The sequence below is a fragment of the Cetorhinus maximus genome, chromosome 14, assembly GCF_964194155.1.
Source record: "Cetorhinus maximus chromosome 14, sCetMax3.hap1.1, whole genome shotgun sequence".
Lineage (NCBI taxonomy): Eukaryota > Metazoa > Chordata > Chondrichthyes > Lamniformes > Cetorhinidae > Cetorhinus > Cetorhinus maximus.
This window is the reverse complement of record NC_135892.1, coordinates 59418508-59433504: the sequence shown is the minus strand read 5'-3', so window position 1 is coordinate 59433504 and position 14997 is coordinate 59418508. Positions and strand designations below refer to the sequence as shown.

General features: G+C 41.2%; 1 protein-coding gene across 2 annotated transcripts in view; it reads right to left on the bottom strand.

Moving 5' to 3' along the window:
- The window catches only part of LOC144689684 (proteasome activator complex subunit 4-like), a 172010-nt gene that overhangs the window by 117165 nt on the left and 39848 nt on the right, over positions 1–14997 (bottom strand). For both annotated transcript variants that reach the window (XM_078556977.1, XM_078556978.1), the window contains 5 exons: positions 12822–13087; positions 9430–9616; positions 8692–8781; positions 2973–3037; positions 543–693 (listed from right to left, as the gene is read on the bottom strand). In XM_078556977.1, coding sequence (XP_078413103.1) covers positions 543–693; positions 2973–3037; positions 8692–8781; positions 9430–9616; positions 12822–13087 — 759 coding nt within the window. The remainder of the gene's footprint in view (positions 1–542; positions 694–2972; positions 3038–8691; positions 8782–9429; positions 9617–12821; positions 13088–14997) is intronic.

Sequence of the window (14997 nt, the reverse complement as noted above, 5' to 3'; positions counted from 1 at the left end):
GGCATGAAGCACCATACATTGGGATATACAAACATTACATTTACAGTTAATCAAAACTGATAGTCATAAATACTATAATCATTTAGGACATTTAGAAAACCTCCAAGTTAATGTCACTTGGGCCAAGAAAGCAGAGTTACAAGACCAACATCACCTCAATGTTTTCCGTTGTGCACAGCCTGTTCATTTCAGTGTGAGGTACCATTAATTTTTTTTGTATACTCACTTACAGGAAACATCGCACAAGACCAGATACAATGTCCAAACCAGTCCCTTTGCTAATTACAAAGCACATTCAGGCGGTAACACACAGAACTAACTTGTATTTTGCAAGGAAACTAAATCTATACTGCAACTGTTATGTTTTGAAGTCTAATGATATTGTAACAAGACATTTAGTTGCTTCTGGGGCAATCTTCTACTTATATGGCAGCAGGAAAAACAAAGCTCCAAGTAAAAGTACAAACACTTTAGAAAGCATTCTACAATGCTTCCCTGTATTAAATTTACAGATAACCAACTAGAAATGGATATCCATATACCAGAAAAATCTCTTTGGAGCACTGTGTGAGAATGGTACTAAAAGTTGAAGAGAGACCCAGTTCCACCAAGCTTTCCACATGAGTCATCTTCTCAGTTTCTGTCTCTTCTCTCGTTTGTTCCAGGGTGCTTATTTCAATCAGAGAAAAACACCTAAACACAAACAAACCACAATGTAAATATACTGAAGTATATCGATATTCAATTGTCTCTTTATATTTAAGGAAACTCCTTTCTTTAATTTATCTAGTAGAAAAATAGTTAAACCAGAGCTTAATTGAAACAAAATGTTATATACATGACTTGGAAACCTTGAACACATTATATAATAAGAACAAATAAACTGCAAGGGACAGATGGTATTTATTCTTAAATGTCAAGAGGCAAGGTGATTTGTAAGGTAGTGATTATCATTATGAGGCAGTCACTGGAGACTGGAGAGCTACATTGGCCTTGGGGATAAATTCACAAAGGGTCATCGACCCGAAATGTTAACTGTTTCTCTCTCCACAGTTGCTGCCAGACCTGCTGAGTATTTCCAATTTTTTATTTTTATTACGGGCAATTACATATTCATTAGTCTTTTTTCCATTCCACTTAAAGCAACTGAATAAATCAAGATAAACTTGATTATCTGTGTAGTCAACAGTTCTAAGGAGGACACGGGGGCGGGATGGGAAAAGATCATAATTAAGCAATCTTTTTGGCTTTTTTGAGAAAGTGACTGCATATGTCCTACAAAGAGGGTGAACTAGGGTTCCAAACAGTATTGACAAAGTAGTACACGAAAAGCTACCGGTTAATCTCAAAGCTGTAGAGATTCAAATGAGCAAGAAATTGAGTGGAGGATAGAGAACAATGAGTACGCTTTAGCAAAGCTAGTCAGCATTGAGGGAGAACTGAATGGGGTTCAGTGTTGGGACCACTATTGTGCTAATTTACATAAATGACAAATTCAAAAACAATGGCTCAGTATTTGCTAAAAAAGAAAGTCATTAATGTGCAAATCTGCCAACAACTTGGGGACAACAAAAAAAATTATCCTGTGAACTGCCAAAAGTTTCTGACCAATTTGTGCCTCTCTGCCATTAGCCTGCCAAAAACAACATCTTGTCTTTAACAGCCCCAAGATTATCACGAAGTTGCAGGATTTACATATAATTAATTACCAACCAATGTGTTTAATGGGGCTCCATTTGCCGCTCTATGGGGAAAAAATTCAACTTTAACAGGGGCACAAAATGAGACAGCAGATTGGTCATCCATTATACAATCCGCCCGGTTTCCTTTCCATCAACTTTAATATAAGTCAATCAACTAATGATTTCAAGCTATGATTTCAAACCACTACTTCAATGTTCCACAAGAATTAAAAACAGCATGCACTGCAGTGGTTCAAAGCCTTTTCGAGGGCAACGAGAGTTGGACAATATATGCTGGCCTTGTCAGCGATGCTCACTCCCATGAATGAATAATAAAAAAAAGCTACATTTTAAAAAACTTGAGTCTCCAGCACAATTCAGTCTTTCCAAAGGCAATAAAATAGCCCTTAATAATCGTTACATATTTGACAAGTGCTGTGCAAATTATAGTTTTGCATTTTCTAAACTAAAGAAACCTATGAGGATTAAATAGCTGATGTGATTCTATTACTTTTAAGAAAATTGGTTTAAAGTCAGCAAGTACAGCCATTTAAGTCACAACAATGTCTGAAATATTAATATGTGCTGTAAGAAAAGCTTACATTTATTATCCATAAATGATTCACGTTCGAAAAGTTCATTTTCTTGAAAACAAAGCTTACAGTGCATTCCCTTCCTGTTCCACATGCTGTAACTAATTATGTGTATATTGAACGATGAAAGCAGCAAGAACACATTCACACAGTTAATCACCATTAAAAAAAGATTGATAATATATAGTTGTGATGCTGTTCATGCTGAAATAGTCTGATTTATTCATCATCTGAGCTCACGTGAAGAATGGCCATCTGGGAAGGTATCAGAGGATTACACTCAAGTATGAGTTGATAAGATTTTCTTTGGAGGAGGGAGCACTTTGGATAAGAAAGTGCCATTCAGCCCATCACTGGAGCCTGCTACTTCCACGTGTATACAGAATAACTTGAACTCTACCCCACTTTATTAGTCTCCCAAAGCAAAGCTCAAATCTAAAAAATTCCATAATTAAATATTGTTCCACCATTTTCTTAAGATTAATCTCCATGGTGTCAAAAACTCCATGGATGACTTGCTTGCCTATGTTGACATTTTTGGCCTTCAATATCATTCTTAAACAGATATCAATCAGCTTTTTATAAAGGAGTTAATAAATATGGCAATAACATCTTTCCTGCAAATCTGATTAATTTGTGTAGTATCCATACTGTACGAACCTGCTACTATAATGATCTGTGAACCCTTAAAACATACCTGTCCATAAACTGAAGAACAAAATCTTCAAATTCTGCTGTGGCTGAGCAAAGTTCCCTCTCTACCTAAAACAGAAAAATACATGAATGTTATTTCAGTTAAAAACATTAAGGGCAGAATTTTGTCCTTAGTGTGCAGGCTCGGTGGGAGTGGGTGGGAAGCCAACCGCTGCCCGCAATCGGGCCCAGAAGGCAACTTCACACTGGCAGGCCAATTAAGGCCCACCCAGCGTGAAACGTGAGTGGCAGCGCTGAGCGGGTGGGGGGAAGGAATGCAAGCAGAGTGAACACGATCTTCGCGGGCACGCTACATACTGTCCCTGAGGCAGGAGCTACCTCAGGGAGATGAAGATACATGAAAAAATATGATTAAAAAAATAAAAACGTAATGAAACATGTCCCCTCGTGTGACTCTGTCACATGAGCAGGTACACGTTATTAATGAAAAAATAAAGCTTTTATTTGATTTTTATTTGTTGTTGGAAATCTCATCCCGCCTGTGGTTGAGGTTTCTAAAAAAGTGCAAAGGCCGCTTGGCCTTTTCACCTGCATGCCAACCCTAAGGTTAGACAGGCAATGAAAAATTTCTTTTAATTAACTTGTTAATGGCTTTAACAGGTCTTTTAATCATCAGCGTGCGTGCTGCTGACTCTGGCATGCGCCTGCCGAACGAAAAATCATGCAAGTGCACGATGACATCTCGACGCACGCTCGACATCATTATGCATCATTTTACACTCAGTCAGGTCAGATGCACGCCTGCCCGCTGAGCTAAAAATTTTACCCTAGGATTCAAAAGCTTTTATGTGAACAGTTCAATGAGAATTACAGTCTTCATGTGGATTAAAGTTGTTTTTTTCTCTCAACCTAATCTTCCCCCCATTTTCCTTCTCACATGAAGGGGGTGACTCTTGTCAGGCTCCAGTTTTATAGGAGCAGGGTACACAGGTATCCCAGTCAAGAGGGAATTCTTCGGGTGGAATTTTATGTTGTGACAGAATCCCCAGTGCCCCCTCCACAGCAGTTGGCTTAAATTGGGCAGAGGGCCCTATGTGGGGAGAAGTCCCACCTCTGACAGCTGCTAGCCAACCAAATGATCAGCAGTGTGCTGTTCACAGAAAAGCCACTGGGAGCAATGGCCACTGCTGGGGCTGCATCCAGTCCCCAACTGGGATTGGTGCTGGAGCCAGACATGGAGGTAAATTGGGGGCGGCGGGGGCACTGGACTATCGTCAGGGCCAGGCTGGCCACTTAAAGGCCACAATTGGCCCATGGGCAGCTTGGCTGCCCAACGCCTCCCTTGTTGTGTGTAAAGTTGTGGTGGAGGAAACCCACATCTGGGGGAACATAAAATTCATGTGTGAAAGATAGAAGTGTCACTAGGCTATTTATCTCTAAGAGGCATCGTACTCAAACACAATCCTGTCTTCATCTGACGTATACACTTGCAAACAAAATCACCAATGCCCCAAGGCTCTCCCTTTGCCTTGACCATAGACCTCTCTCTGCTGCTCTGAATTAACCCAGCCATCTGTTGGCTCCACCAATTTTGCAATACAAAAGCAGAGTTCCAGCCATGAGGAGGAATTGGTTTTAAGTTGGTTGAAGGTCTTCATTGTACTTTATTGTAGAAACAAAGATGGAACCCATATTTATGTAATGCTTTTCACATCCTCAGGACTTTCCAAAACACTTCATAGACAATGAAATAAGTACAATGTAGTCACTGCTGCAATACAAGCACATGAAACAGGGGGGAATGATAGAATAGTGGTAATGCTACTGGACTTGCAGGCCAGAGGTCTGGACTAATGCTCTGGAAACTTGAGTTCAAATCTAACCATGGTAAAAGTTGGAATAAAATTTAATTAATTAATAAAATCTCTAACATAAAACTGTTGCAGATGTTCATGACAGTCCTGATAGGATTGACCAAAGCACGATCACTGTGGAGTCCAAGTCCCATTTTCATAATGAGGGTACCCTCCATCGTGTTAAATGGGATAGACGGAGAACAGATCTAGAAGCTCATAACTAGTCTGCGGGACATCAGCAGCAGCAGCAGAATTTTATTCAACCACAATCAGTGACCTTATGGCCCAGCATTCTCCACCATTACCATCAATAGCGCAGGAAAACATGCCAGGAACAGCATCATGCATACCTAAAAGTGAGGCCTTTGCTTCAGCAGTCCCTTGGGATTAAGGATGATCCACTCCGGTTCTGTGATGGCTGGAAGTCCAATGCACGATCTGCAGCTCTGTCACATGCAGGGCAGGTGGTGTTTGAAGGGTTGGGTAGATGAGTTGTTTGGAGATTTGTATGCTCTCTTCACCTTAACTTCACCTCTGCACATTCCCAAAGTCCCCCAATGTCTCTGGCGCCTTCCCGAATGAATCTTCCCCATTTTGGATAGTCATAAGCCAGGGACTTCCATGAATTGGCAGGGATGATTAACCTCTTCAGGGTTGCCTTGAGAACATCCCTAAATAAGGTGGCCAATTAGCCCAGATTTTCTGGGATTGTCCAGGAGTTTGATTCAATGTCCCGCATCCTAAGTGTGAGCTTCCCGGATTGCCATTAGCCCCGGATTCCTCTGTTGAGACTGATCAGAGTGTCTGCACATGCACACTGTGCTGCTATGCATGCGTAGCCCCGAGACACTCAGTCACAAGTTGGGGGAGGAGGAGTGCGGATCTGTTGAAGGCAGCAGCACCCAAGCCTGACTCAGCGGAGAAGAAGGGAAAGGGGTTCCGATTCCGAAAGTCAGGACTGGAGGTGGCACGCTGAGGCCCAATTCTGGGGACTTGGATCCGGCACAGGTCCGGAGATTCCAGCAGGCCTGAGGGGGTCCAGGAAGACATGGGAATGTGTCCAGGCAGTCGTGGGGGAGGGGGAAGGTGGAGGGTCCAGGCAAGGGTGAGTGGGGTGGGGGTCCAGACAGGCCAGAAAGGGATGATGGTCCAGTTCTCGCCAGAAGCCTCCCTCCTCAAGTCTCACCAGCAACCAGCAGGAGGGAGTGAATATTTGTGGGTGTGGTGCCAATCAAGCGGGTTGCTTTGTCCTGGACGGTGTCAAGCTTCTTGAGTGTTGTTGGAACTGCACTCATCCAGGCAAGGGGAGAGTATTCCATCACACTCCTGACTTGTGCCTTGTAGATGGTGGACAGGCTTTCGGGAGTCAGGAGATGAGTTACTCGCCGCAGGATTTCTAGCCTCTGACCTGCTCTTGTAGCCACAGTGGTGGTTAATGGCACTTTTCAAGTGCTTTGACATCCATGATGTAGGTTGTCCAAATCTCGAAAGCATATAAAAGCGTGGGGATCACAGCTGCCTGGTAACCTTAGTCTCCAGTTTGAGAACCTAAAATGAGGTGCCAACCTAGTGAAGCTGTAAACCAAACTAAATGCATGTTAAACAGTGGAAGCAGCATACAACAGAGGAAAACAATCTCATAACCAACAGATCATATCATAGCTCTACAGTCTTGCCATATCCAGTCATGAATGGTAGTGGACAATTAAACAAATAACTGGGGGAGGTGGCTCCACAATCATCCCCATCCTCAATGACGGGGGAGCCCAGCAGGTCAGTGCAAAAGACAAGGCTGAAGCATTTGCAACCAGGGATGCCGAGTGGATGATCCATCTCCGCCTCACCCTGAGGTCTCCGGCATCACAGACACAGTCTTTAGCTAATTCGATTCACTCCACGTGATATCAAGAAAGGGCTGAAGACACAGGAAACAGCAAAGTTTGTGGGCTTTGACAACCTGAGCCAGTTGCACCTCTAGCCAAGTCATGACTGGCATCTACCTGACAATTGTACTCCTAGGTGGTAGACAGCTGTCGGAGGGAGAGAGAAACTTATCCAGGTGAGTCCTGCCCACAAAACGCAGAACAAATCTAATCTGGTAAGTTCTACCCCATCAATCTACTCTCAATCATCAACAAATAATGGAATGTGTCATTGACACTGGCATCAAGTGACATTTACTCAGCAATAAAATACTCACCAATGCTCAGTTTGGGTTCCATTAGTGGAACTTGTCTCCAGATGTCAATACAGCCATGGTTCAAACATGGGCAAATAAGTCATTCTAGAGACAAGGTGAGTGATTTATCCATGACATCAAGGCAGCATTTGACCGAGTGTAGCATCAAGGAAACCTAGCAAAATTGAAGTCAATGGGAATTAGGGAGAAAACCCTCTACTGGTTAGAGTCACACCTAGCTCAAAGGAAGATAGTTCAGGTTGTTGGAAGTCAATCATCTCAGGTGCAGGACATCGCTGCAGGCATTCCTCAGGGGGGTGTCTGAGGCCCAATCATCTTCAGCTGCTTCATCAATGATCTTCTCTCCATGATAAGGTCAGCAGTGGGGATGCTCACTGATGGTTGCCCAGAGTTCAGTACAATTTGTGATTCTTCAGGTATGGAAGCTGCCCATGGCCATACACAGCAAGGCCTGGACAACATTCTGGCTTGGGCTGATAAGCACCAATTAACATTCGCACCACACAAGTGCCAGACAATGATCATCTCTGACAAAAGAGAACCAAACCATCTTCCCTTGATGTTCAACAGCATTGCCATCACTGAAGCCCCCACCATCTTTATCCTGGGGGCAACCACTGAACAGAAACTTATTTGGGCCAACCATATTAATATGATGACTCGAAGAGCAGGCCAGAGGCTCAGAACTCTGTGGGAGGTGACTCACCTCCTGATTAACAAAGGCCTGTCAGGCATGTGATGGAATACTCTTCACTTGCCTGGATGAGTGCAGCTCCAACAACACAAGAGGTTCAAAACCATCCAGGACAAAGCATTTTGCTTGACCAGCACCCACATTCACCACCTTAAACATTCACTCCTTCCACCTCCAGTGACAACAGTGCATACCAAATATATATATATATTTAATATATATTATATATATGTATATATACACACACACATGATGTACTGCAGCAACTTGCCAAGCCTCCTTCCACAACATCTTCTAAACCCACGACCTCTATCACATTGAAAGACAAGGGCAGCAGATGCATGCGAATACCACGGCCTGCAAGTTTCCCTCCAAGTCACACACCATCCTGACTTGGAAATATATTGCTGTTCCTTCAATGTTACTGGGTCAAAAACCTGGAACTTCCTCCCTAACAGCACAGTGGGTGTACCTACACCATATGGACTGCAGCTTGCTCAAGGACAATTAAAGAAGGGCAACATATGCTGGCCTTGCAGCAATGCCTACATCCCATGAGCTTTAAGTTATAGACTTCCCCAAAAGAATTGTGGAGAAACCCTACTCCAATGTTAAAAACCTTCCAAGGGTATAAACTGATGGCTTACATCCCGTTCTCATTCCACAGCTTTCCTCCTTCCAGCAGGAACCAACATGAACCAGTCCCTGTTCTTTTCAGGTACTAACTGGCCTGTTCCACATTTCCAGCATTTTCTGTTTCTTTAGCATAAACCTTTGAAAAAGGATAACTTTAAAAAGGTTGTGCGGAAAGAGGCAACGGGCACCAGAATGGGAGTCCATGAATATCTCTTTCAAAAAGCCAGTACAGACATGATGGCCAGCTTCTGTGCTGTAAAATTCTAAATAATTACATAAAGCTTATAAGGATTATATTTTAAGTTATTTCTCCAGTTTTCCTAAAGCTTTAACTTGTTTTTAAGGAAACAAAACATTGTTTATTAAATGAACTTACCTCAGAAAGATCATTTCTCTCTTGCAAAACAGATGAACAGTCCACCAAAGGCACAAGAGTAGAAAACGTGGCTATAAACTGGAATGTGATCTATATGGAAATAAAATACTGGTTTAAAAAATGCCCAAGTTTAATTAAAAAACTATTATAAAATAAATCAGTCTTATCAATGTGTTTATATTATGTTATTTCTCGAAAGGCATAGGTAAACAATTAAGACAACTATAACATCTGCAAACTGCTGCCTGTAGACTGTGGGCTACTTTATCTACCACATAAGGAGATACTAGGGCAGATGACCAAAAGCCTGGTCAAAGAGGTAGATTTGACATAGTACCTTAAAGTGGGAGATAGATAGGGAGGTCGAGAGAGTTTAAAGGAGGGAATTCCATTGCTTAGGGTCTAGGCCACTGAAGGCAAAGCCGCCAATAGTGAAGGCATTAAAATCAGGGATTTTCTTGAGCACAAAATTAGAGGAGCACACATATCTTTGAGGTTGTAGGGCTGGAGAAGATTCGAGATAGGGAGGGGTCAGGCCACAGAGTGATTTGAAAACAAGGATGATGATTTTAAAATTGGGGTGCTGTTTAACCAGGAACCTGTACAGGTCAGCAAGAACAGGGTTGATGGGTGAATGGCATTTGGTGCAAGGAAAAGTTAATAAAAGCATCTTTGAAAATGTTTGATTTAATTCCACACATGTCCATCCATGTATCTACAAATATAGTACTAATATACCATGCATTTGCTGAAATCATTTGGGTCCACACCGGGTAGGGCTCTCATTAATAGAGGTAGCATGTGTGTTGGGCCTTCAGGGAACCATTTCCCTCCAGAGACCAGACTGCGTGCAACTCCTATCACACAGCTTAGGGTTGCTGTAAGTTGGTGAGGTTCTGTCAAAGTCTGCAATGCAGGATATGTTCTAAAGATCAAAAAATAAACAGAGAAGTTATATTTAAAAGCTGGATATGTGACTATATCATATAATACAAAGGAATAATCATTTGCTAGTACAGAACTTGAGTATTGCTGAAAAGAAAAGAGGCATATCTAAGCTTTTCGTCTGGCACTCATCAGAACAACCGCAAGAATACCAATGTAGGGGGAAAGCAACAATTTATACTGTATGTGAAAAAAGTGCTGATTGGTGTTGCCGTGGATAATGCACCACTGATAGTGACTATCAGTTAACTGCCAAGCATTGTTTGAAATTTAAACCAGGCAGCTTGGCCCTGAGTGGTCAAGGCATCGTGCTCTGAGGAATGAGTCAGCGAATGGCTGTCACTTATTTTGTTTAGGTGAAACAGATGCAATGTATGTATATGCTCTTTCTGTCTGCAAAGAACAGGGCCCTGTGTATTAATATTTGTAGCTTCCAGTATACACAAATTTGCCACACTGTGAGTCTGACTGACAATCTTAAATTGGTTGTCAGTGTAATTCTTAGCACATTGAGGATTATTTAACAAATGTGTTCAATCGTGAAATCACATCTAATGTTGGACACTGTTTTGAGTTTTGCAAGCATGGGCTGGTTGGGTACAGTCTGTACCCTGCCCACTGCGAGCAGCGGCTGGGATATGCAGTTTGATACAATCCGCCAGTCTTTGGGATGTACAACCTACATACCCAGCATCACACTGGCACTGAAATTCATATACCACATTACTCATTTGTGAGATAGGCATAACGTCTTTTTGGCTTGACAGCAGCATCCTGTTAGTGGTGAATACCACCCGTGTTGCTATGGCATAGTAACAGCATGAAACAGCTTGCTTCACCTGTTGCTCAAATTGTGCCTGTTTCAGCTAAACAAAATAAGTGACAGCCATTTGCTGAATCAGGGTCAAGTTGCCTGGTTTAAATTTCAAACAATGCTTGGCTGTTGTTACATTTCAGTCACCATCAGTGGTACATTCTCCATGGCAACACCACTAGCCAATCAATCAGCACTCTCTTCCTAACAGCACTGTGGGTGTATCTACACCATGGACTGCAGCAGTTCAAGAAGGCAGCTCACCACCACCTTCTCAAGGGCAACTAGGGATGGGCAATAAATGCTGGCCCAGCCAGCGAAGCCCACATCCCATGAATGAAAAATAAAAAAAACTCAAGTTCTGTACTACCAAATGGCTATTTCCAGGAAACTTAAGGTGGCCTTAAGTTCTATAGGTTTTCATTAATACTGACCTGCAAGTAGTCAATGTAATTGTTTAAGGGCAGTTAAAGTTTCAGTCTTCTTTTAGATATTCTCCTCAGAGAGAGATAATCACTCTTATAACAGAGCATCCTGCACTTCGTGTGCCATATCACCCAATATCTAACAATACAATAACATAACCCAAGAAATAACAATATACACCCTTATCATCTGAAGGGAATAATTATGCCTCTCACGTGTGTCTCCATGAGCACCTTTCCACTATTTTTGAAGGCAAACCATAAACCATTTGATGAAGTGGGGCCAGGTATAAGTGAACAGATAGAGTAACAATTATGATCAGACCCACACATTTTTCTTGTCTTAAACAAAGTAACTTTGATATTCTCTTGCATTCTAACCTTTTTAAACTTAGAGGAAGGTTCTCCCACAGTTTTCTGCTTTAAAAAAACTTGACTAACCATTAAAGTTTATGTCTCTGCTTTTATTTCCATGTTCACAACCAGAGAGGAAGACTTATGCCAAACAAATGCAGCAAAATATCTGGGACTAATGATCTTGCAACACAATGGCTAAGAAGTGCTCATTACCAAGAAAGGCTAACAAGTGGTTATTTTATTTTCAGTCTTCAATGTCCACCCTATGAGCATTTTAAAATCTGTGTTGGAGCATTTTCAGTAACTCATTTCAAATCATATAATGTTTACAACATAGGTCACCATTCAGCCCATCATGTCTGTGCTGGCCCTCTTAAAGAGCAATTCTCCTAGTACCATTCCCCTGCCTTTTCCCCATAGCCCTGCAAATTTTTCCTTTTTAGATAATGATCCAATTCCCTCTTGAAAACTTCAAATGACCCTGCCTTCACCACACTATCAGGCAGTGCATTCCAGGTCCTGACCACTTGCTGCATTAAAAAGTCTTTCCACATTTCACCATTCTTCTTTTGTCAATTACCTTAAATCTGTGCCGCCGGTTCTCGATCCATCCACCAATGGGAACAGCTTCTCCCTATCTACTCTGTCCAGCCTGCTCACGACATTGAATACCTCGATCAAATCTCCTCTTAACCTCTTCTCTAAGGAAAATAGTCCCAACTTCTCCAATCTATGTAAATGAGGTTTCTCATCCCATCACTGATTGTGCCTAGAACTGGACACAATGCTCCAGTTGAGGCTGAAACTGTATTTTATACAGGTTTAACATAACTTCTTTGTTTTTGTACTCTATGCCCCTATTGATAAAGCCCAGAATGCTGTATGCTTTATTAACCGTTCTCCTAACCTGTCTGCCACCTTCAATGATTTACGCACAATATACCCAGGTCCCTTTACTCCTGAGCTCCCTTTAGAACTGTACCCCTTATTTGATATTGTTTCTCCACATCCTTCCTGCCAAACTGAATCACTTCATACGTCTCTGTTTTAAATTTCATCTGAAACTTGTCCACCCATTCCACCAACCCGTCTACACCCTTCTGAAGTTTTACACTATCCTCCGCATGGTTAACAATAATTCTACGTTTGATATAATCTGCAAATTTTGAAATTGTGCCCTGTACACCAAGGTCTAGGTCATTTATATTAGGAATCTTTTCAGTAGAAAAATTTCTGAAACATGATCCTTTCTTGCAGAAAAAATACATCACTGGTTATTAATAACCCAGCTAAAGCTGAGAATTCATTACATGAGTTACAAAGCACACCTGTTTTATACCATCTGTGGCATAGTACATTTCTGCACTTCAGTGCTGCATCATTTGGTTATTTCAAAAACAATTTTTTAAACAAATTTTAAAATTAATTCCATTTAAAATACATTCCAAATAGATTGAAGGGAATATAAACTCATCATTTTCAAAAGCCATTAAGAATTGCACCAAGTCACTGATTTTCACACATGTTTTACGAGTAATGAAGTCAACTGTTGCTATCACAAAACAGAAAGGCCTAATTTTAAGACTTACTTTTCAAGTACTGGTGGGATAACAAGCTCTGGACGCATCAAAGCCAGATTTTGAAGGGCCTGAGCAGCCTCTAGACTTCCAGTCTTACTGAACATAGCAAGCAGTACAGGCTGTTTGATGCTTTCCACAAAATCGGTAATGTCCTGGTCAGTCAGTTTATGGCTGTCTGGTATGATGTTTAACCAGGTTGCCTTTTTGTATCGTTCTCTGTGCAGTCTTCTCACAACGCTAGCAGGCAACCGTTGTAACAACTTCATCAGTTTCATCTGTTTTAAAATAAAAACAATTCCTGGTTTATTAATTGGGAGGGGAAGCAAAGAGGAAGGGAATGCACGTGAACGATGAAGAATCCTGATAAAATGGTTCTAATTAAAAATGTGCCAAAGCAAGTCAAAAACAACTCTTGGTAGGCTATCCAAAGAGTCAAATTGGCAACATCTATGGTCACAGTCTAGAGCTAGAATTTTTTTCTGTGAAAAGGGTTAAAGTATGGAATGCATTAAGAAAGAACCCAAGTCAATTACAACACATAATAGGGAATTATATAAACACACAAATATTTAAAAGGTATAAGGGAAAATGGGGAAATGAAAGTGGAACTGATAATTCCGGGCTTGCATTAATACAGGCACAATGGGCTAAATAAATGATTTCTTCTGAACTGAAAATCTCTGACTTGATTTATGATCCTGGTATCCAAAGCTAAATATCTGAGATATTTATTACGTGTAATTCCCTATTAGGTGTAGTTTCCTACCTGGGATTTAATTGCTAACAAAATCATGTAGAACTGACAAAAGTTAAAAAAATATGGAGGAGAAAAAAATCTGAGCATCAGAGAATGCTAAAACCTAGTCGTAGTGAGATGTCCTAAGAGCATCTAAACCATGGTTTTCAAACTGTGCACTGTGGGGGACCCCCGCTGCAAAGACGTTGGGAAGGCAATATCAACTAGGCAAAGGATAAGAGTATACAACATCTAGTTAACAAATACAAAAATATGATCATCTTGGGAAACGGTATGAAATTTCCCTAAACAATCCCCAAAGTCCCAAATGGAAAAGTTAGTCCTTCTTCCCCCACCCCGCTGCTGCCCTTGCCTCCCAGCGTTGCTCTATGGACTTGACTCCTGCCTTCTGTTCATATCGGGGTCTGTTTTCGGCTGTTCAATTCCCAGCTTCACTGCTGGCTCCAGTTCTGAACTCTAGCTCCTGGGTTCTATCTAGTGGCAGAAGTTAGTCAGTGCAGGTACTGTACTGGCCAACTTCTGCCACTAGATGGAGTCTAGTTAATCTAAAATTACTGTCCTGCGGCAGTATTATGCATTGTATTTTTCTTATATTTAGTTATGTATTTTATTATCCAAGCTTTTTCACCTAGTAATACACAACACTGCACACATACGGTACAGTATAGTATTTCAACTTGTACATTGGTTTTTCCGGTCGAGAATATTGGCTTTAACATTGATTCCTTTGGGAACCCATGATTCATTTAGTCACGATTTTCAGGAATGCAACCACAACTTTAAGTGAGGACTGCTTGTAGTCTACTAATAAAATCTACAAGAAATGAGAGCTGAGTTATTGTGAGAAATATTACACAAACATCCAAATCTCTCTGCTATACTCCAAGTACTCTTGCGATCTATGACACTCAATACTGAGTATTTCAGCTCTGGTGCAATACAGGCATATAAGTTACTTAAACCTGCAAAATCTATTGCAGCAATCAAGATATTTCTTGGCTGCAGCACTACTCACTGCTAATGTAAACATGTAAATGCAGACAGAAATTAAATTCAAAGAAATTGAAAAATCTAAGCAAGACTTAACATTTTCTCAGCACCACCTAAAAGTTAGTTGTTTAGAAAGAGAATATATTAGATCTTAGGATAGAAATTCATCTCAGGCAGTGGCACAAATCAAGCTGTATTGGGTTGGCCACCTATTATACAGAGTGCCTGATTTTCAGTTCCATTTGCAGTCAATAGAATTAAACATCTGGCGCTGCACACAACAGGCCCACCTGTTTTGCAGCACTGCCAGGTATGCATTTCTGTCCAGTAGAGTTTTAATTCAGGGTGAAACAGAAATAATTAAGTATTGAACAATATTTAGGTGGTCTTGGTTAATGATATTTCAAGCTACTGATTGCGTGACATAAAAACATACAA